At 42.8% G+C, this 24,388-nt stretch overlaps 1 protein-coding gene across 5 annotated transcripts in view; it reads left to right on the forward strand.

Moving 5' to 3' along the window:
* The window catches only part of PCDH11X (protocadherin 11 X-linked), a 721,402-nt gene that overhangs the window by 97,493 nt on the left and 599,521 nt on the right, over nucleotides 1-24,388 (forward strand). For all 5 annotated transcript variants that reach the window (XR_014521724.1, XR_014521725.1, XM_083486244.1 and 2 more), the window contains one exon: nucleotides 5,181-5,764. Coding sequence is in view for 3 of the 5 variants with exons in the window: in XM_083486244.1 (XP_083342370.1) it covers nucleotides 5,225-5,764 (540 nt within the window). In the remaining 2 variants the exon portion in view is untranslated. The remainder of the gene's footprint in view (nucleotides 1-5,180; nucleotides 5,765-24,388) is intronic.

The following is a 24,388-nucleotide window of genomic DNA, read 5'->3' on the forward strand; positions in this document are numbered from 1 at the left end:
AGCTATTTTGCTTACATTTCCACATCTGCAGATTCTTACTAAAGCTGATCCCTGAATTTGTCACGTTATATTGGGCAGCTTTCTCTCTCTCTCTCTCTCTCTCTCTCTCTCTCTCTCTCTCTGTGTGTGTGTGTGTGTGTTTGTGTGTGTGTGTGATGACATGAATAATTGTCTGTAGAAAGTCAAACTATTGGCCTATCTAGCTCAGCAATGACTATGCTGATTGGCCGCTGCTCTCAGCCCTACCTGGTGATGTCATAGAATCTTAGAGTTGGAAGGGACTCAAGAGTCATCTAGTTCGACTCCCTGCAATGCAGGAATCTCAGCTAAAGCATCCATGACAGGTGGCAATCCAACCACTGTTTTGAAACCTCCAAGGAAGGAGAGCCCATCACCTCTTGCAGGAGTCTATTCCACTGCCAAACTGCTCTTACTGTCAGAAAGTTTTTTCCTGAATGTTTAGTCAGAATCTCCTTTCTTGCAACTTGGAGCCATTGGATTGAGTCCTACCCTCCAGAGCAGGAGAAAGCACACATGCTCCCTCCTCCATGTGACAGCCCTTAAGATATTTGAAGATGGCTATCTTATCTCCTCTCAGTTGCCTCTTTTCCAGGCTAAACATACTCAGCTCCTTCAAGTGCTGCTCATAAGGCTTAGTTTCCACACCCTTGATCATCTTGGTTGCCCTCCTCAGCACACATTCCAGCTTGTCAACATCGTTCTTAAATTGTGGTGCCCAGATTTGGACACAGAAATCCAGGAGTGGTCTGACCAAGGCAGAATAGAGTGGTACTATTACTTCCCTTGATCTGGACACTATACTTCTGTTGATGCATCCTAGAATATCATTAGCTTTTTCTGCTGCTGCATCACACTGTTGATTCATGTTAGGATTGTGGTCCATCAAGACTCCTAGATCCTTTTCACATTTACTGCTGGTAAGCCAGGTGTCCCCCATCCTATATTTGTGCATCTGGTTCTTCCTGCCTAAGTGCAGAGCCTTACATTGATCCTTTTTGAAATCCATTTTGTTAGCTTGCACCCAATTCTCCAATCTGTTAAGGTCATTTTGAATTCTGATTCTTCTGTGGCATTAGCTACCCCTTCCAGTTTGGTGTCATCCGCACATTTGATGAGCATCCCCTCAATTCCTTAACCAAGGCACTTATAAAGAAGGTGAGCAACAACAGACCCAGGACAGAACCCTGTGCCAACTCACTTGTCACTTTCCCCCAGAAACCATTAATGAGTACTTTTGGGGTTTGGTCAGTCAACCAGCAACAAATCCAACTAACAGTTATCTTGTTCAACCCACATTTTACCAACTTCCTTGTGAGACTATTATGGGGGACTATGTCAACAGCCTTACTGAAATCAAGATACACTATATCCACAGCATTTCCCTGATCCACCAAGTTTGTAATTTCGTTTAAAAAACAAACCCACCCCAGATTGGTCTGCCATGACTTATTTTTGAGAAACCCATGCTGGGTCCATGTAATCACAGCATCCTTTTTCTAAATGCTCACAGACCAACTGTTGAATTAGCTCTTCTAGGACCTTCCCTAGTATGGATGTCAACCCTCACCCATTGGTAGTTACCTGGGCCTTTCCCCCCTTTTTGAAGATGGGGACATTTGCCCACCTCCAGTCTGTAGGGACCTCACCTGTACTACAAGAATTCTCAAAGATAATAAACAAATTACATCCGCAAGCTCCTTTAGTACTCTTGGATGCAGCTCATCAGGCCCTGGATATTTGAATTTATTTAAAGTAGCTACGTAGGTGTCCCTTACTACCTCTTTTCCTATCTTGGGCTGCAGCTCCCTCCTTACATCATTTATTCTGTTATCACCAGGTTGGGCATCACTTTCCTTTTGGGAAAAGTAGCTGTTGAGTAGTTCCGCCTTTTCTCTGTCACCCAACAGCATTTCTCCATCTTTCCCATGCAGAGGACTTACCACTTGCTTGTTCTTCCTCTTACTTTGGACGTAGCCAAAGAAACCTTTTTATTTTTAACCTCTATTATTAATAATAATAATCATTATTAAAATAATTAATTATAAATAAATAAATAGGTTGTTGTTGTTGTTGTTGTTGTTGTTGTTGTTAACGTCTCTTGATATTATTTTTAAACTGTCAGGATTGAACCTTCTGCATATAAAGCAACACCCCCTCCTCTACATCTTTTGTTAGACACTGAGGGAAGCTAGGTCAACTCATTGCCCTTTCTAAACTAGTCTGCTGTTACATATTTTTGTTCAGTGTTGTGTCCTTTTCATTATTCTTAAGTGGACAAACCTCATTCACCTTCCCAAGATAGATATATTTTTGGGGATTTAATTCCTCCCATCGGATTTGGGGCATCAGAATTTTGAGATATGATTCAAAATGTGTGTGTGGGAGGGGAGTATTTTGGGATAAACATATATCTAGAAATGCATGCATTGAGATAAAATACATGTTTAAATAAAAAGTTTGTACATGCTTTGTGCTTCTTGCTTCAGAACTATTGCTGTTTTCATCTTATGATTAATAGATTAATCAACTAAGAATTCATTGGTAGGTTGATACTACAGTGGTACCTCAGGTTAAGTTCTGGAAGTCTGTTCTTAACCTGAAACTTTTCTTAACCTGAGCTACCACTTTAGTTAATGGGGCCTCCTGCTGCTGCCGTGCCGCCACAGCATGATTTCTGTTCTCATCTTGAAGCAAAGTTCTTAACCTGAGATACTGTTTCTGGGTTAGTGGAGTCTGTAACCTGAAGCGTCTGTAACCTGAAGCGTCTGTAACCCCTGTACAATAAAAAAGCTTTAAAATAAACAAAACAAAACAAAACGGTTGTAAGACATCAGAGATCCAAAATGCAGTGTCTGGAAAAGCAATAGCAACCTGCTAACTTAAATATTTTTTTCAATTAAAACACCCACATGTGGAGTAAATGTTTGTGACAAAAGAATGGGCTTGGCCTTGAGTGCTTGGCCAAGTGTCCACAATGTCATTCTTAGCTCATTATATCAGATCCTGCAGATAAAGGGATTTGAAGATTAAGAGCCAGTTTAAATAGGGAATCAGTGAGTTATGCCAGCCTGTGCTATGGGGAGCTTGTTGCAGGCCCCGCAACATTGTGTAATCTAACATCCAAAGAAACTGAGAAATACATTTCTTTTGAGATGGGGACATAGCCAGTTTGACATAAAACCACTTGTCATTTGCTATGCCCATTGCAACCTCCTTCTGTTACTTACTAATGTGTTCTATCTGTTCTCGGCTGGGTTCTGCCAGATGGGTGTCACTCTGATCAGCTTTCTATGCCAGCCTGAGTTCTCATATGAGAAAACGGATAGAACTATCTGTGCTTTGGAGAACCCTTGAACAGCTTTGCTTTCTCTCTGGAGCTGGATTAAAAGAGGGAGTGTGTTTTTGTTTCCTCAAAGAGGAGGCCCAAAAGCACAGGAGCATGTTGGCAGAAGAACAAGGAGAATGGTAGGCAGCTGGTGATTGTTCCTAAATGGACTTGGCTCAGTATACCTGAAGGGGCATCTCCACCCCTGTCATCCAGCCTGGACCTTGAGGTCCAGCTCCAAGGGCCTTCTGGTGGTTCCCTCACTGTGAGAAATGAAGCTACAGGGAACCAGGTAGAGGGCCTTCTCAGCAGTGGGGGGCCCCCACGGAATGCCCTCCCATCAGATGTCAAGGAAATAAATAACTACAACTTTTAGAAGACATCTGCAGGCAGCCCCATATAGTGAAGCTTTTAATGCTTGATGTTTTATTATGTTTTTATATGTGTTGGAAGCTGCCCAGAGTGGCTGGGCAACCCAACAAGATGGGCAGGTTAATAATAATAATAATAATAATAATAATAATAATAATAATATAACAACAACAACAACAACAACAACAACAACAACAGCAACAACAACAACAACAACAACATATTCTTAACCTTATTCTAAGGCTAGGCATTTCCTTCTTTGGAAGAAGTGGGGATGGTCAAATCTATCAATATTGTTTTCTCATCTCACCCCTACCCTGGTTTTAAACTCAGTTGTCCAAATTCCCACAGCAATTTGCATTTTAAAACAATTTCATAGTCATTTTTCCATAATTCTTTTAGTATGATTTTTTTCTTAATAAGCACAGTTATATGGATTTTGACTAATAATGCACATTTTTGCAAACAACCTTCTGTAGTATGATGCTTTTTTGTTTTATTTTCAGCAATTTTACGTGCACTTTCCCCCAGTAGATGTATCTGGTACATAATTGTTTGGTTGGAGCATTACGCCACAGAATTCATAGAAGTGTGGATTCTGAAGTGTGTTTCTGTTTGCATATTGGTTTGAAGTATTTTCTCATTTGGAATTTGAACAAAATCAAATTTCTCCCCTATCTTCATCACTTTGGCTATGGCCAGGAAGCCTCATTGTGCTGCCCCGGTTTGTGTGGCAGCCAGGACCTCTGACTTACCAGTCAGCATCTTCCCTTGTCCCAAATTAAACTCTGTAATTCAGATCATTGGGGTGCCTCAAAGTGGAAGAAGATGCACTCCAGCAATTCAGAATAAATAGTTTGAAATGACTTGTGTTAACAGCCAAACCACAGACTGCAAAGGAAGGAGGGTGGAGAGTGTTTGTATATGGTGTGTGATGGTATTGCAAATGTGAATGGGGAAAATACTTTCTTTACACACACACACATATACACACACACAACCATGGGAAAGCAGCAAATGGTATGCAAGCCGAGTGTTGGAAACCTTTTGGGTGAGCACATCCAGATGGAATACTCTAGTGAAATTCCTTGGATGTATGACTTTAGCTCCTAGTTACAAGGAGATGCTGTGCTACCCTGTAGATATTCCTCCCTCCCTCTCCCTGAAAACAAAACTTGTGAGGCAATGGAATTGGCTGGCAATTGGCATGTATTGGCTGGAAGCCTTGCAAATACTAAGCAATCTACTTCACTAAGCATTTACAAACAGTAAATGTATATTGATGTTTGCTTGTTTGTTTTTCACTGTGCCAGTGCTCATTGCGAAACAGCTGTCGCCAAATGATATGTTTGAATTTGCTGTTCCTTTAAAAAACAAAAACAACAAAAAAACAGATTAAAACCTCTTATTAGGTTGCTGGCATTTCTTAATCTGTTCTTCTCTTCTCCTTTTTATTTCCTAGTTCTTCTTAGTGTTCGGTTGGACAACTCCTTAGCCATTCTGGAGATGGACTTGCTTTCCAGGACCTACCTCTTGGCAGCCTTATTAACTTGTATCGTGTTTCAGTCCGGTGCCCAGGAGAAGAATTATACGGTGCGGGAGGAGTTGCCAGAAAATGTCCTAATTGGCAATTTGCTTAAGGACCTCAACTTGACTCTGGACCCTGATGTGCCCCTTTCGTCACCTCTGCAGTTCAAGCTTGTGTATAAGACTGGGGATGTTCCGCTGGTGCACGTGGAGGAGAATACTGGAGAAATATTCACCACTGCCAACCGCATTGACCGGGAGAAACTCTGCTCTGGCATTTTTAGTGAGAACCGCTGTTTCTATGAGGTGGAAGTTGCTGTCCTGCCCGATGAAGTTTTCCGACTGGTCAAGATCAGGTTCCTGATTGAGGATATAAATGACAATGCCCCTCTTTTTCCATCAACGGTCATCAATATCTCTATCCCTGAGAACACAGCCATCAATTCCCGGTATTCTGTCCCATCTGCTCTTGATCCTGACATTGGAGTCAACGGCATCCAGCACTATGAACTCCTTAAGGTGAATGTTGGTTCTTGTATCTCCCCTGAAAGATTCATCTCCATTATTTCCCCTTGAGTTTCTTAATAATTTGTAGGATCTTGCATTGCATTTAACTATCAGCAAGGGAAGGAACAAGGAAAGATGGGGGTATTGATTGAAAGTGGAAAAGTGAAAATAAAACAGAGGGGTGGGGAGTGGAGTGGAGTGGTGGAAAGATAGTAGAAGATTGAGTAATAATAATAATAATAATAATAATGGTAATAATGTTTCACATGTAAACATCTTAGCATTTTGGGATCTCCTCTCCCCATATCCCCCTCCTCATTTCTCATGCAATAAGGGATTTTCAAGTTTGCCTGCCTTATATATATGATCCTAACTGGCAGAATGTGATAGACTATATATGCTTGTGGGCTGCACCAAAGAAAGTGTTTTTTTATATATGTGTGTGTGAGTATACATACAAATGCATTCTCTCTGAGTCACTCAGGCACAATTCATGTGTTGCCTTGGCAAACCCTCTCTTCTGCATTTAACTACTCACATGAGCAGTCAATTTGTGTGTGAGCCTTTTGCTGTGGGTGCAGGAACCTTAGCTAGGAGAGGGGATGAGAAGAAGAACGACATCTTGCCACCCAACTACCTTTATAGCCATCAGTATATACCTTGAATCCAAAATAAGCTGGATTTCCAGACATAACATTTTAACCAATCTTTTGCATCCCATACGCTAAATATGTGGGGAAATTCACAACCACTTTGTGTGATGTTTTCCATTTCAGTACTAGTTAGTTTTAGACTGCCTGAGCTGTCAGTCCCATAAGAACTGCACGCTTGGACATTTTTCAAAACTCGCAGCATATATATATATATATATATATATATATATATATATATATATATAATCTGTCAAGGAGAAACTGGAGGTAGGGATGTACTTAGTGAATGTGACCAGTAGCTCTGGCAGTGAAGCATATGAAAGCAAAGAAGGGTGCCCCGTGGAATAGTGATATGCACTGAAGCAAATTAACATTCTCGGAGAAGCAAAGAGGAAGCCCTCCATCTGACTGGCTCAATCAGCCTGCTTTGGTAATGCTTGGGTAGGTTAATAGTAAAGGGAAATGAAAAGTTATTCACACACAGAGAAAAGAGCAACTGTAATGATGCCCATTCTGTAGAAACAAGCAGAGCATTTGACATTACAAATAATTTTGTGTGTGTGTGATGCTGGGGTGTCAGAGGCAGGCAGTTTCTCCTTTGTTTCTTGATGTGCAAAAATCTCTGGTGCACATTTATTGGTTGCTCAAGACAGGGGTGTGATGAAGGAGGGAAATGGTTTGCCAAAGATAACACCTGTGACTCACCAGGAAGGACTAAATTTTTGGTCTTTCAGATGTTGTTAGACTCTAGCTCCTATCATGACTGGCCTTTTTGGACTGATAGAAATTGTAGTCTGAATGCATGGTTCATCTCCACCAGGAGCTGTGCATTCAGTATTATGGGCCCAAGTTTTATGCAACTCCATTTCAGTTAAGGTCAAATAGACTCACTCCTTGAATTTCCAGCACTTAGTGAAGTTTATTATTATTATTCCATCATGCATTTTAATTGGTCTGATTTTTATAGTTTTAACCGATTCTTACCCTTTCCATGTTGTATTCCTTGTTCCTCACTTAGAGATGATTGCCATTAAGTAGTAAATAAACAAATAAATTGCAGCGAAAGAAGTGATTTTTAACCTCTGAATCTGCTTGAAAGTGAGATGGACCTTTGGTGGTGCATCGCTGCCCTGCCCCTGTCAGCTGGCAGTTGTTCTCAAACATCTCAAGCAGTAGACATTCCTATCACTTGCTGCCTGATCCTTTCAGTGGATTTGTTGGGGGTTGAATTTGTTATCTTTTGCATGAATAACCTGTGCCCCTCCCCCTTTCCTTTGTTGCTTGTATATACCAGCTTCTATCTCCAGGGAACCTTTTGCTTGTGATTGGTGGCAGTCTCGGCTGTTACTGCTTTCTCTAGCTGATGATGAACCATAATTTCATACAAGCTTAGGAGCTCCAAAGCCAACACGAAGCCCTTCTATTCAGAAAGATTTCTCAATCATTTCAGTCAAAGGAACAGTGGGCCCTGCTGTGGTCAGTTCCTGATTGCGAACTTCCCATAGGCATTTTGTTGGCTGCTGCAAGAACAGAATGCTCAACTAGACAGGCCTTTGAAATAAATGGAACAGTCTTCACAACGCACACCTCCTTTGTGTAAAGTTACACGGCCATGTATTGCAGCCACATAGGGAAATAAGGCAGCAAGGTACAAAGGCTTGACACCACAGATCTGAATAAGGGAACAAAGGTGTGGGATACTATAACCACACGTAACAAACTGGGCAAGTCAGCTCCGCCAAGGGGGAGAGGTAGTGTTGCATCATGCTTTCAGGTAAGTAGGGAGATGATACTGTTTCACTCCACCCTGCCAATAGTGTCCCTATTTTCCAGAGGCATCCCTTATTTAGAGAGGCCATCCCCGTTTCTAATTTGATCCCATAATATCCCACTTTTCCTTAGGATGTTCCCTATTTTCATCAGAGAAATGTTGGAGGGTATGCCCTGCCAGGGGGGTTGACAGCACTGCAGGCAAGATTTGGGGCTACATTGTTCAATCTTAAAGGTGACTACCCTCACCAAACATTAGCTGTCTACCTGCCAGTGTGGGAAATCTAACAGCAACCCATCCCTCCACTGCGGACACATGCCACCAAGCCAGTGAAGCTTGAGGAACCTCCTCCCCCCAAAAAATAAACTAGCAAACAATGCCAATCAACTGATGCCCCCCCCCCAAAAAAGCATACTGCCCACACCCAAAGGTGACCTGCCAATGCCTGGACTGAATGAAGTGGGATTGGTGGATGCCACCAAACCTCCAGAAGGCTGGCAGAGCTGGAGGTAGCTGCGCTGGCACCTGGAGCGGTGCACATGCTGTGCACCTGAGGGTGGGGCTATGGGGGCACAGCGAGCCGCCCATGGCAGGCTGCTTCCTGGGCGGCGGTGGGGGGAGTGAGCTGCGCCAGCAGCCTTCCTCCCTTCTCTCTTCCTTTTGACAGCTCGGGTGAGGCTCCCCCCCCCCCCAAGAAGTAGCCTGGGAGCAGGGGGCAATGGTGCGCCCACTGCCCATGACTCCTAAGCCTCCCCTGAGCTGTCAAAACAAAGGGGGAAGGCCGCCGGCAAGGCGGCGCAGCTCCGCCCCCTTTCCCCAACAGCTCAGGGTGGAAGAAGAGTTTGGATTTGATATTCCGTTTTATCACTACCCTAAGGAGTCTCAAAGTGGCTAACATTCTCCTTTCCCTTCCTCCCCCGCAACAAACACTCTGTGAGGTGAGTGGGGCTGAGAGAATTCAGAGAAGTGTGACTAGCCCAAGGTCACCCAGCAGCTGCATGTGGAGGAGCGGGGAAGCAAACCCGGTTCACCAGATTACGAGTCCACCGCACTTAACCACGGTAGGCTTGGGAGTTGCGGGCAGGACAGCGTAATGTCACCCCTCTCAGTGATGACACCCGGGGCGACCGTCCCCCTGAAGGCCAGCAGAAGGTGTGGCAGGGTTAAGTAGCCACACCTCAGCCCTACACAGCATACCTGAGCATGCATGTGGCAAGAGCTAGGTCTCCTTTCCCTAAGTGACTGCATAGACCACCTACTGCTGCAGCAACTTCACTTGAATTGAACTACACACACACACACACACACACACACACACACACACACACACACACACACACATATATATATATATATATATATATATATATATATATATATATATATATATTCTGCTGACTCTTTGTCTTTGTTTCTTTGCTCTAATCACTAGCTGCGTGCCAGCAGAAAGTAGGAATGGGCTGAAATGATGAAGTTTCTTTTTATAGATCACTTTTCCCTGATACAGTGCTGGTGCTTTAAAGTGTCCCACTGTCTTGGTGACTCAGATGCAGACATGGTAAAAAAAGAGAGAGAGATTCCTGTTGCCCACTGGACAAGCATAATAAACAGTGTAAAGGGGGTGGGGAGAGACTTCACAGATCATAGCGAATCATTGCTCTTCTGTTGTAAGTTACCATCCCTGAGTATTGCACTTTTTCCATCTGTGTATATCCCACTACCTTCTAGCCACACTGTACACGTGACATTGCTGCTGTGCCCATTTGAAGCTCAACACACTTCACTATAGTTTTTGTGGTGTGTGTTGTCTCATGACCCCCAGTTTATTTTAGTCTATACCAGTAAAATGCATTTTAGCTGTCAGCTCTTCTGAAAAACATGGTTTGGGGAAAGATGGAAGAGCCACAGGGAAAATACGGGATGAGCATGATTGGATGTGTGGGTGCCCTGTTAAAAGTGAGTCAACAAAGCATTGCAGTTCCACACCCATCTCCTAGCCTGGAAGCATCCTTCATTTGCAAAGAAATGACTTAGCAGGGGCAGCGTTAACTGTCCAGAACACTTTCTATTGGGAGAGGTCTTTATGATGACTTGGCGGTGCTCTATGAAGATTGCAAATGTATTTGAAACCGTTTGCATGGATTTTATATATTTCCCTCTCTCTCTTTTTTTGGTGATTTACAGTAAATAGGTCATTGCAAATGATTTATTTAAAATGATGCATGCTTTGGCACTGTTGGGTAAAAATCCAATTCATGTGAATGGCCTGTGATGGAGAGAGGGAGGAAGCAGGATTAAAAGAGAGAGGCGGCGGGGCTTGGTTGATATAGGTGGAAGGGGAGCAAAAAGTGCTTTTGCAACTCGACTGCAGGAGGAAATGCTTCCAAGGAGGAAGAGGAGCCATTTAATAAATGAGGAGGCGATGACATTAATGAGGATTCCGAAATAGCTGAGCTTTTAGATTGCTCTTGGGCGGTGGGGTGGGGTGGGGAAATCTGACCTTTATCAAGCAACATAAAATATTTGGCATAGTGATTTCAGAAGTAACAGAGGTTTTGCCAACCTGTGTAGAAGGCAAATAAGTATAGAAATCGCTCATTAAAAGTTGCTTTGGACTGAAGTATAAATTTTGCTGGAGTGTCTAGCTAGGTGTTTGGAAAATAGCCTAAAGATTTGATGTGAATGCATACTGCATCTATATAAAATGCACACATACAAACATGCACACATAGCTATTTATCTCTGTGCCTTGTACTGTTTTCTCTGATGCCAAGAAGCTCTCTGACGAGGCAGAAGTGGAGTTAATATACTGTACACCTAGGAGTTTTGCATAACAGGTATATGATAGTGCAATCCTGTACAAGTGTGCTTAATAGGAAGCCCCATTAAGTGCAACAGGATTTACTCCCATGCAGTGGTATCTGGTGCCCATTGAAACTAGTAGGGCAGAATCCATGGAACCCAACAGTAGGTGGAGTTAGAACCAAGTAAAGGGAGAGCCAGCCAATTCAGCTTTTGCCCTCCTCCTGCCCCACTTCCGCGTTCTACAAGAGCAACACAGGTCATCCAGATTTCCACTTGTCTTGCCTTTCCCCCCAGGAAAATCCAGTCTTTACAGCAAATATCAATAGGGTTTCCCATGGATTCATGTTTGCTCTGATTCAGCGCTAAATAGCAACTTTTCCTGGGGAAAGCAATGGGGCAAACAAAAAATTGCAGAGAATGCAAAACAAACAAACAAACAAAAAACCCTCTTTGCATTCTAGGCATGGGGCAAGTGGAAGTGTGAATGAACCCTGAGACAAAGGAGGAAGAATCCACTCTTGGCAGGCAGTGGGACAGACTGGATGAGGGCAGACTGGTTGGTGGGGCAGTGGCACATTTGCATGAATGGACCAGTGTCCACTGCTCCCAGGTATGTGTGTGTAGAATTACTGTCTTAGATTCTCTTGGGCAGTGGCTATTTAGACCTGATCAGTGCTTTGAGTGATATATATGCAACAGGTCCACTGGTCTATTGATTAAAAGTAGGTCTGATAGTACTGGTGGTGGTGAGATGAGCTATAAATCAGGAAGTTTCCAGTCTGAATTTCACATTTGCTATGGATTCATTAAGTGGACTTAGGCAAGTTCTCTTTTCTCAGTTCCTGATCTGCAATGTGGGGATAATATTGAACTACTTCACAGGGTTGTTATAGGATAATAAGCTGCTGTGTGTGAAGCTCTAAGTATTATCAGGATGAATATCTCTCTATTAGAAGTGTTAGTGGTATTTGCTGGTGCTGCAAAACCACAAAGGACTGCTTAGTAGAAGCAGCAGATCTTTCATCAATTTGGCCCACGACATCTCCTTACTACCATGCTACAGGTGATCTGATGGTGTATTTTTATTTTCTTATCTTCTTGTGGCACGGGAGGAAGGGCTTTGTCTATATAAAGGTAAAGGGACCCCTGACCATTAGGTCCAGTCGTGACCGACTCTGGGGTTGCACGCTCATCTTGCTCTATAGGCCGAGGGAGCCGGCGTTTGTCCGCAGACAGCTTCTGGGTCATGTGGCCAGCATGACTAAGCTGCTTCTGGCGAACCAGAACAGCGCACGGAAACACCGTTTACCTTCCTGCCGGAGCGGTCCCTGTTTATCTACTTGCACTTTGACGTGCTTTCGAACTGCTAGGTTGGCAGGAGCCGGGAGCGAGCAACGGGAGCTCACCCCATCACGGGGATTCGAACCGACGACCTTCTGATCGGCAAGTCCTAGGCTCTGTGGTTTAACCCACAGCGCCACCCGTGTCCCTTTTTGTCTATATAGGGAGGACCTTATCATTGCTTCTATGTGCCTGCGGCAGTAATGTTGCCAGGGCCCCACAATATTGTGGGGCTCAGGAAGAAGCTCCAAATCAATGGCTTTCATGCTGCTACTGAAGAGAAAAGAGCTGGTTGTGCACACACTCTGAGATTTGGTATATTTGCCTTCCAAAGGTTGTCTTTTGTTCATGGTCAAAATTTGATTGATTGTCTTTTGGAAGCAGGTTGCTTCGTGGTTCTTACTGGTTCTGTGAAGCAACTTTGTGCTCAGTTCCCTTGCTTGAGCTTTTGGCAGCTTACAAGTGGGACCTGCAACACAAGCTTCCTGAGGTGGAAATCATTTTTAAGCCTGTCAGTCTTTCCCTGCGTTGAACCACCATTTGTTTTGATCACTCACTTAGGGTCCAGTTGCTCATCCATTTCTTAAATTAAAAATGTTCCAACAAATTATATATAAAGTTATATGCAAAGCATAACATATATTATAGATGAAAGAAGCAAGCCCCATGTGGTACTATATTTCTGCTACATACTTTTAGTAAGTATTAATAGATAACTATTTTAGACAGTTATGTGCATTGTTGTATACATCTGTTTATGTGCTGGTTGCTTTAGGAAACCCAGAGTGCATATGTATATACTATTCTATTGTGTGCATAATAGCACATGCAATGATGCATGTAAAATGTGAAAATAGTTCATATTTTAAGCTGAACCTGTGTGTTTGTGTGTGTGTGTGTGTGTGTGTGGCAAAATGGCAGTTACAAAAAGCTGCTCAACACCAGGAATATCAGAATATTCCACCACTATCCAGGATGCTATATTTCATTCCCTTCCTCTTTAGTTTTCCATGATTTCCACCCCTCATACTCAGCCAGAATTCTGTGGCTTGTCATCATAACCCGTTTGAGTGTTCCCTCCCTTTTCTCCCTGAAGATTTGGGTGCTGGTGGTACTCCAGTAAGCTTTAGGGTCCCTATTATTAATATTGCCTTTGAGTGTGGGTGTGATGACGATTTTCACCACATAAGGCATAAGGATCCACACTTTGAGACTGACTTCACTATTAGCATATAGGATTCGCTCTGCAGATGTGTCTTGCACAGCACCTGCTAACTGCTTGTGACCCAATGTATCCTGGATTTGCTATCTTAGTGCCCCTCCAAGTGTCCTTTTTATTCTGCATTCATGATGATTTGTGCTCATGGTGGTATTGGACTGTTCATACACGTTCCCACTTTCAATGCTGTTTGCACCTGCAGATGTTTTGGGGTGGCATAACGCTTTGCTTCCAATCGATGCAGGTACCATAACGTCCTACTGCAAGTGTTCTGGGTTGTTATCAGTGTTGTAAATATACTATTATTGTGTCAGTGACACAAAAACTCGTCCAGAGGGGCCTTTAATGAGCGTGTGAATGGAGAGTTAAAACACATGAGTCCGACTCCTTCCAATTCTAGGTTATTGGATTTGGATTTGGATTTGGGAACAGAGCATCCCAGACGGTGAAAGATAAACACTTGCTTCCATTTCCTTGCTCCAAGGAACATTCAAAACTTGGTCCAAGATCTACTGAAGTGCTGATGCAAGTAGTAGTAATACATTATAAATTTGTAGCCAGTACATGCAGATGCCGACTACAGCAGACTTGGTGCCCTTGCCTATATTTAAGAATGAACTTTTCAACTCATTAACATTATCAGTGCTTTATGCTACAGCCAATTCTGCTCTCAGACCTCTCCAAATACTCCGTCAACCTCCTCTCCACTTTTAATAAACTTAACAGTGGTTGCCGATGATTGCTTGAGGCCAATGTCTTGAGATGGCATGCTAATTATGACTGTCTGTGCCTATGTGCCAACCAGCTGGAGAGGGTAAAAAAAAATCACACTGACCAGGCATATAGGCATTTTTAAACACTTGCTTCACTTTATTTAAAAGTGGCATAAGCAACATAAATTAAATAAGCAAAAGAGAAGTGAATGTTTTGGATGGAGAACTTGTAGCCTTCCAACCCCAGAAAGCATGGCCAGTGGTCAGGGATGATGGGATTTGTAGTCCAGAAACATCTGGAGGGCTACAGTTTCCCCACTCCTGCTTTACTGCATGCAATCACTGAAAAAGCGCAGTACCTGACTTCTAGCCTGTTATGATCCAAAGTTTGTTGGAAATGTACTGTGCAGGGGGTTGGACTAGATGACCCTTGGGACCCCTTCCAATTCTATATTTCTTTGATTCTATTAGCTACCAGGTGGAAATGCAAAACTGCATTGGTCTTCATCTCTCCCCATGAAGTGAAATCAATTAGCCAAAGAGAAGTAGTTTTAAATTGCTCATTTTGTGTAGCATTCTGCAACCTGCCCTTCTTAGCAGCAGATATTGAATGCCCTTGTGTACAGGTTTGCCTACTTCTTATTAAGTGCAGAGTAAGTTCTGTCCCGACTTTAACCTTTAGCGATATTTTTTTCAGGGCAGACTGCTAAACATAACCAGTTGTTGTTGTTCTGCTTTAATTCAATCAGCAATGTGATTCCCCACAGGAATATGCCGCAGACTCAATATATTCATGGACAGGCATGTCATGCTGTGATATCAATTCCCCACAATGATTATAGCAGCATTTTCCCTTAATTTGAAGGATCTGTGTATCAGATTTATAGCCTCACTTGCAACTTTGTGTAGTGGTTCCATCTCCAAGATTTTTTTTTTGGTGATGCTTTGAGCTATTTTCTAAGTACAGTGCTGGCCTGGAGAGCTAGAAATAAAAGTGGCACTTTGCTTCTAAATAGATTAATTTGATAGCCATATATATATATATATATATATATATATATATATATATATATATAATCACACACACACACACACACACTGGAAGGGCAGGAAAGCACCTTCTACTGTAAATTCTCTAGGGTGAAAAAAAAACCCCTCTTAAAGCAGTGAAACTGAAATAGGATTATGTTTTCTTCTCTCTTGCGTGGCGAGTTCCCGCCTCCCCCCTCAGAAATAAAGATATGAGACACAAGAATTTGAGTTAATGGGTCAAATTAGGCCACAACTTTATTGATTACAGGAATTGGCTTAGGCATTGGTCCTAACAACTAACTGGCTTCAGCCCGGTTGCTTGAAGACCGGTGAGGGTTAACCACCAGTAGGGGGAGTCCTGCTGAGGCACGTCAACTAGGAGCTCCTCCTGGGTGACCGCTCGGGGGCGTGCCATGGGCCCACACCTCCATAGGCTTAGGACAAGGCCATGACCCCCGGAATCCTTTAACGGACTACCCTTATGTTTGGGGGAAGGTGATGACGATCCTCCCTCGCTCGGAAGTGGCTTTTCTGCAGCCATCCCTTAAATGGTGTGTGATATTCGTTCCCACTGAAGGTTGTACACTCTGATAGATAATGCCAGCAGATGGAGGGTTGTTGTGATAATCTACCCAACTTGATTGCCAACTCAAATGTTGCTGCTGTGTTCATGGGGAACATGTACCCCAAGCCTTCTTTATGGCCTGGACATCCATTCTATAGACTGGGAGAAATGGCATTGCTATTTTCTCCATCTCATGGTAGTTAAAAAACAAATGCCATGCACAGCTGGTACTTTGAGTGTGGCTCTAGGTTGAGTGTGTGGTTCTAGGTTATGACCAAATGGGTGCTTGACAGTCCAACCACTCTGATTCATACCTGTTTGCTTTCCTGTGTTACTAACACTCACAAAATCTAGGCCTGAAACCACCGTTCAGCAGTGGCGTAGCGTGGGTTGTCAGCCCCCGGGGCAAGGCAAGTAATTTGCGCCCCTTAACCCTTGGATTTGCGCCCCCTAACCCATGGATTTGCGCCCCCTAACCCTAACCCCCAGATGTTGCGCCCGGTGCGGCCGGCCCCCCCTGCACCCCCCACGCTACGCCACTGCCGTTCAGTTCCCAGCTTTTTGAAACAAGGGTGATTGATACAGGATAATAACACCTTAAAGATTAGCAAATTTGTCGTGGCACAAGATTATGTGGGCTTCAATGCACTTTATCATATACATAATAGGTTTATAAAAACACAGGAATCTGCCTAATACCCAGTCAGACCATTGGTTTATCTAGCTCAGTATTGTCCACACTGACTGGCAGCAGCTCACCAGGGTTTCAGGCAGAATTTTCTTCCAGCCTTACCTGGAAGACTTACCTGGGACCTTCTGCATGAAAAGTAGATGCTCTGCCATTATGGCTGTTCACCAGTGTTATATTGAGGTGCACACATTCTGTTCATTTTATTGGTGGTGTACAATAAAACAATTACCACACTGTAAAACAAAAATATGAGGGTTTGTTTGTGTGTAAGCAGTGAGATCAGAGGAAAATGAAACACAGAAACTACAGTGATAATGACTTAGTTAAGAGCAGCAGTTCACATAGCCCAGGCAACCTGGCATTGGTTTAATCACATGTAGAGTGATTTGAAATCCTCTGTGGCAGGGATTTCCCAGTCCAGGAACAGCTATAGCTGTTGAACTAATCAGTTGTTAGCAAGAGGCACTTTTAGCCACTGAGGAGACCTGAGCCTCCAGTGACAAAAGTGGATCCAAAAGCACCCCAAAACTGTGAACCTGCTACTTCACAGGGAGTGCAACTCCCCTGTGACCCTTTTATAATGTTCAGTTGACTTGACAGAGTGTCAGACCAACGTTCCGGTTGTCTTCTGAGTTTGTGGCTCCAAGATCCCTTTGCCACTTGCCTCCTAAATTTCTGCCTAATTTTAAGCTTTTAATTATATTTTAGCCAGTAATATTTCTATTTCCCCATGATTTTTGCATGACTCTGAAGGCACTGTATATAAACATTGTGGAAGGAGATGTGCATCCACTCCACCCCTACGCAAAACACGCACACACGCGCACACACACACCATTACTTGTGAACAACAGAAAAATGTAGATATGAGCCCAGGATTATAGACTGGAGCCAAGCTTGTGGTTAAATCTAACTTTATAACACCTCAGTTACATAAGAAATCACTGTTTATGAGCCGAGCAAGCAACTCTGATTCAAATTGATTGGGCAATGGAAAATAACAACAGTAGAGAGGAGAGAAGGACATACAAAATTAATTTTTATGGCCTAGAGGACATGATTTTTCTTCACCTTATGCCATCCCTGCTCAGAGCTATGTATTGCTGTTAATATCCGAAGCGGGGAGAGAAGAGCGGAGTGGGGGAAGAGAGAGAAAGCACAGACAGGCAAATGTCAGTTGCAAACGCTACCCCTGTGGCAGACGTAACAGCCTAATGGAATAACTCCACTGCGACTCGAAAGTAAATTGAATCCCCTTTACAAGGGGCCTAATGTTTCACTTAGAGGACTGCTGCCGCCACACCAGCTTACTGCTTTCTGCCACCTTCAGGGGAGGGGGAGTGGAAATGGTAGAGCGATAGCTTTATTTAGCCTGAATCAAAGCCGGGGTGCAGAGTGACCGCAGCTCACGTCACTACCTTTGGAAATTCATCTTCACAAGCCCTCTTCTCATGTGCTGGCAATTGGGAGGAGAGGCAGAGAGGACAATAAAGTGGTATACTGGCTCTTTAAGTAGGTCACTGATAGCCTAGGGTGGTTGTTATCAGCGTCCACCTTATGTGGAAAACAAAACCTGTCAATGCGAAGCTCCCTCTACTTGTAAACAGACCTTTATTAATGCTGACAGGACTTGTTGAAAATTATGGAGTTTGACACAAATAGGATTAGGTAACTTCTGACTTCATTATTCTAGGAGTATCAAATGCCTCCGGTAAGTGTACAGTAACCTATTAATACCGCCCCCCCACCCCCCAAATGTTATGCGCTGTGGGAAATGGCTGTGAATATTTCTTTTCCCTCCCCACCCCCCACAGATCAGGAAGAAGGAGCTGCTTCCCTGAAACTGAATTAAAATGTATGCAGGAATTTCCAAGGAATCCACCTTGTTTAGAGCTGCAAACCAGAACGGACAGATTTGGCATGCTTGCTGATCACCATGTCGTACTGCAGAGAATAGCTTTGGGCAGGGCTGTAGGACAGTGACAGAGCATGTGCTTTGTATGCAGAAGGTCCCGGGTTCAGCAGGTAGTACAGGAGGCTGGTGAAAGAAATCCTCAAAAAACTGCCAGTCAGTGCTGACAATATGGAGGCCCAACTTTGTAAAAAAGAGTTTTCCTGGGTTCCTATGTTTGTTGTGGGGACGGGATATTTTGTTCGAAGAGATTCCACCAGCTTCCACTACTGGATTGCTGATTGAAGTGAAGGTTTCCAGAGTAGGCTCTACTTTCATCTCTTTAGCTTAGTAGTGAAGTAGTAGAATGTCAGCTTTTCATGCAGAAGGTTTCAGGTTTAACGGAAGAAGGAGCAAGCTTGTTTTCTTCTGTTCTAGAGGCTAGGACACGAACCAATGGGTTCAAGATACTAAACACCAGGAAGAAATTTCTGACAGTAAAAGCTGTTTGACAGTGGGAGATTGTGGACTCTCCTTCCTTGGCGGTGTATTGGCAGAGATTGGGTGGCCATCTGTCCTGGATGTTTTAGTTGAGATTCCTGCATGGCAGAGGGGTCTGGACTAGATGACCCTCGGGGTCCCTTCCAGTTCTGTGATTCTATGCTGTTTACTGGTATCCATGTGGATTCTCTGCACGTTTCAAAATCTGAACACATGCCTCTTTCATAGCCTTGAGTTTCCCTTAACATTCACACTTCTTGGACTCATGAGTTCAAGTTTTGACAGATCTCTTGCACTGTTTAGACATGAATTCTTAAAAGGCCATTATTGGCTATTCCCCAGCTAGCTAGCGGAGTGTGCTGCGAGCGATTGAGCTAGCTCCAGCAAAGGAGCTGGGAGAGTTTCTTACTAGGTCTGAAAAATGACACCTGGAAGACAAATGGGAGCTGTCATAGCTAAGCCTCTGAGGAATGCCTTCCTAGCTCAGTGGCTTTACATAGCTAAATCTCAGAGTGCCGCATCAAAAGGTTCGCACCCTGAAGGTGCTTACAGGGGGTTCTTGCTGCTGTCAGGAGTCATAGCTACTGCTGATCATAAATCCATTTTAAACATTTTTCTCATCTCAAGGCTCTGGAAACTTACAGAGCAACTTCTATGGGCTTTATTGCCACGTGCCCTGTAAACGGCCCACCATGAATGGCTGTCAGCTATGCATAGCTGAAAATGTGGCTGGTTGTGCCATTTTTAAAATTCCTTTTGAGCACTTTTTCAATCAATATTTTATTAAGAGGATTTCATTTGTAAAAAGATAGAGGGAGGGGGACAAAAAGAAAGAAAAAAGTGAGGATGAAAAAAGAAAAGAAACAATACTGTTACATTACCGTACATTAAGATACAAGAATAAGTATATTCTTATTATCCTAATACACATATACTTTTGTGTGTAAACTCATTCCAAATATCATTGTATTTATCCAAAGAAAGTCTGCATCTATAAGCTGTCCGTTCATATGCTGCCAATGTTGTCATGTTGTCAAACCATTGATTAAGGGAAATCGTATCTCTATTCTTCCAATTCATCTGTTTCAGTCTCTTGGCCACCATTAGGTTGTACAGAATCCATTTTTGTTTTCCTGTTGTCAGTTTCCATACAATGTTCAAGAAGAAGCATATTCACCACTGGAAATCTAAAAATTTTCCATAGTGTCTTTATATAGTCAAGCACATTCTTCCAAAGCTTAGTAAGTGTAAAATATAGTATGTTTCAAAGAAATATTGTATGTTTCAAAGAAACATTGTCCATATTACATCTCCAATAATCTTTTTGAGTGCTTGAAGATTATCAGATGAACACACACAGAGCTTGAATCAACAAAATGTCATTGAAATTACTGGTACCTTTCCCGCTCACCCAACATTGATGTTTATAACCCAAATTACATATGATTGTATTTTAAGCTTTTGTCTGATCTAATTTCATTCTCTCTAACATGTTTCTTAATAGTTTTGCTATTCTTTTCCACTTCAAACCCCACTATGGTCTTCAGATATGGGGAATAACTTTAGAAAAGGTTTTCAGTCTTTAAAAGCTTTTAAATTTGCCATCTCTGCATAGCCTCCAACATTTCTCCAATGAAAATAGGAACATCATAAGGGAAAGTGGGAGATTCCAGGATCAAAACAGAAACTGGGATGGCTTCTCTAAATTAGGGATGTCCCTGGATGTTTCTGGATATTCCAAGATTTTCATCAACCATTCTTCCTTTGAGAGTGTTTTCTCCTCCTTCCATTTCTGAGTGTTGATAATCCTTGCTGCTGAAGTCACATACATAAATACAGTTGAGGCTTTCTTTGGGATTTTGCTGTCTAGTCACTTTAATTTTTTTCTTAATTTCATTATATATCATGTCCCACAGGTCTTTGAGAAGACACTGTTTTACACTGGGAAGCGCCCTTAGAATACAGTATATAAAAAGGTGTGACAAAATGCTTTTAACAGTTTAAATTCACAGCATTGCCTACATCTGACCTGCCTTCCACCTTCAGACAGTTATCGGCTTGAGGAAACCTGAAAGCTTTATTTAGGAAGTCAGCACAGTGTAGGCATTACCCAGAGTACAGGATACACAATTCATTAGTCTACAGGAGAGCAGGGCAATTGCAAACCAAGGACATTGAATGAGAAAAGCCCATTGGTATTCTCTGTGTTCAGTATAAGAAGATACCTTATGCTGTGTCAGACCACTGTCCCATCTTGCTCAGTATGGCTGGCACTCAGTGGCAGTGGCTCTCCGCTTTCAGACAGCGGCTTTCAGACAGGGAATTTTCCCCAGAGCTACCTGGTGATGTCAGGGATTGAACAAGGGACATTATGCATGCAAAGCACATGATCTTCCAGCGATCTATAGCCTTTTCCCCAATTTACAATCATGCTACATAGATGGTGCTAATAATGCTATTGGATTACAATCCCCTACCTGAATCTCATGGAACCTTCAGCACTTATGGAAAAGAAATGGTATGTTTGTGATTGTCCCAGCAAGCAGACCTGCTGCTTCCTCTGCTGTGCTAAAGTGCCTTGACCTCTCTTGACAGCGCTGGTGGTCTCAGATCTCAAAGGCAATTATAGTATTTGAAAACCATGCTTATTCTTGGTTGGTACCATGGTCCTTTAGGCATCACAGCTGGGCAAAATAAAATAAAATTCCAAACTGTCAGGTTCTGTTATCTTAACATCTCTTCAGGGCCCTGTCTAAGGACTGCAAGATAAAACTTTCCTTCCAGGCATAGAGAATAGAAGGGCTGGAGGCCAGGAGTTGATCAGTGTATCCCTTGACTTCCAAGGCAGTGATTTTCTCACTAGCTGTCAAGGAGCAGTAGTGTCCAGCTTAAGCTTGTCTTCGTGTAGTAGGGATGATAGGCCAAAGCTGGAAGGGACAAAACTGTCGCGTGGGATCCTATACTTCATCTGTCTTAACATGAACACAGTCTTTTGCTGATGTCCAGGGAAATCATGTATGCCGGGTGTTACGGATACAGTAATTCTCCCCACGCGTGGTTCCTAAAGGAAAAGAGTTTGCTCATTGAACCGCCTTGTAATTGGCAGTTTTTCAAAACCTGAACTTTTCCTGCATCTTTCTTTTTTAAACCTCCTAAAATTGGATTAAAATGTACGTTTCCTCTGCAGGAAAGGTAAAACAATCAATAACGTGAGCCTTGAGGCCCACACCTATAAATCACTGTGAAAGCCTCAACAGAAAACAAATTGTATGATACGATGGCATGATAGTACTGCGTGTGCACGTGGGCATGGGTTGTTGTGGGGTTTGTTTGTTTTTTTGAATAACTGCAACTGTAAATGGAGCGTCAGTCTTGGCAGTTCCTGGAAGAACCGCAGGGTAATTCAACACCCAAAGCATTTTCTTAGCCCATTTATTTCATTTGAATCTGCAACTTGCCTCTGACTCCTTGTGTGAGAGACTGAGAGACTCCTTTCAAATGCAGGGGACGAGGGGAGTCCATAGAAATGGTTGTGAGGGAGGGGGCCTGCTTGATCATAAAATGGCAGAAAAAGAATTTCCAAACCCAATAGTAAGAACATAAGAATATATGGATGGATTAGGCCCAGCTATTGCCTATATAAGCCAGCATTCTGTTCTCAAATGGCCAGCCAGATTAATAATAATAATAATAATAATAATAATAATAATAATAATAATAATAATAATAATTTATTTGTACCCCACCCATCTCTGGGCAGTTTCCAACAAAGATTAAAAATACATTGAAATGTCACACATTAAAAACTTCCCTGAACAAGATGCTTGTGGGAAACCTGCGTACTGGATTTAAGCAGGAGTCCGCTCCACTCCTGTGGTTTCCAGCAACTTGCATTCAAAAGCATTACTGTCTCCTACTGTGGAGACAGAACACAACCATCATGGCTCCTCCATGAATCTTTCTGTTATGTACTGAAGTTCTCACCCTGGGACAGCAGGGGGATACTGTAGATAGTTATGCAAATGAAGGATCAAAAGTGACATTCAGTGATTGGATAGTTTTAGAAAGTTGCTACAGTAACGTTGTACTGGAGCTCTATATATGCAGGCTGACTGAGCTCTTCAGTTCAGTTCTGTCCTGGCCTGTGATTAAACAAGAGCTGTTTGAAGAATCGCTGTGTCGTCTGATATGTTCACCCACAACTTAACACTTTCTAATCCTCTTTTAAAGCCACTGACGACTGTCATTGCCTCCCACAGAAATGAGTTCCATAGTTTAACTATGTACTGAGTTCCTTTTCTGTGTACTGAACCTCCCAGTGTTCAGCTTCATTGGATGCCCATGAGTTCTAGTGTAAAAGTGTGCTTTACTCAGAAGTACCCAATAACAATGTGCAAGGGGAAGAAAATCAGGCTATATCACACTCTCTGTTAAACCAGTTTCCTTTCTGGTTGTAGTTTTTTCCTATATCCAGAAGCTGAGGTAGGCATAAAAGACCAAATCCATGACTAAAATTTCATATAAGCTTGTCTGAGTACTTCCTTGAGTTCATTTTATAAGGCTTTTTTTCTGAACCCCCGGGTTTCTGATGTAGGAAGTGTGGTGACTTGAAAGAGGGTCTTCTCCATTGTGGCCCTGAAATAGGGAATGTCATATTTAGGAAGGCCCATATTGTGCAGTAATGGATGTTATTTTGGAGCAAGGTAAAAGTGTTTTATGTACCCATATTTTGCTACATGCCATATGAGCTGATTTTAATCTGACACCCCCCCCCCCGCACTCTGGTTTTTATTAACTCACTTAGGCTTCATTGTTCTATTACTTTTATATATATTGTGTTCTAAATTATACTGCTTTTATTACTGTTTTTGAGTTACCCTGGGTGCCTTGTTAAACTGATAGGTGGATAATATATTAGGTTCAGGATTCATTGTGGACATGAGTCCTCACAATGTCTTAGGAGTTCCAGCTTCCATGGATGCACCCTATGGATGCAACCTTTTAAAAATAGGTGTAAATACTTTAAAATAGACTGCTCGAGGTAGGGTGGGGACCTAAGTTACAGCCGCCAACAACTTTCTCTGCAGATCTTGCTACAGTATCTGAAATAGAGCTTTTGGCAGATCTCCCGGCAAAGAAAGTTCAAGAGCTGCCGTGCAGCAGTCAGTACAACAGGTCTCTGGATTTTTCTCAAGACTTAAAGTAGTTTATAAACAAAGCAAAGTAGAAGCTGGAAACCAAGCCTTTTGAGGAACGATTGAAGGAGCTGTGCATGCTTCGCCAGGAAAAGAGGACTGAGAGGAAATATCATAGCCATCTTCAGATATCTCAAGGACTGTCACGTGGAGATTGAGTGAGCTTGTTTTCTCTGGCTCTGGACGGCAGGACTTGAACCAATGGCTTCAAGTTACAAGAAAGGAGATTCCGACTAAACATCAGGAAGAACTTTCTGAC

This window comes from Podarcis liolepis (genome assembly GCF_965112155.1).
Source record: "Podarcis liolepis genome assembly, chromosome: Z".
NCBI classification, from domain to species: domain Eukaryota; kingdom Metazoa; phylum Chordata; class Lepidosauria; order Squamata; family Lacertidae; genus Podarcis; species Podarcis liolepis.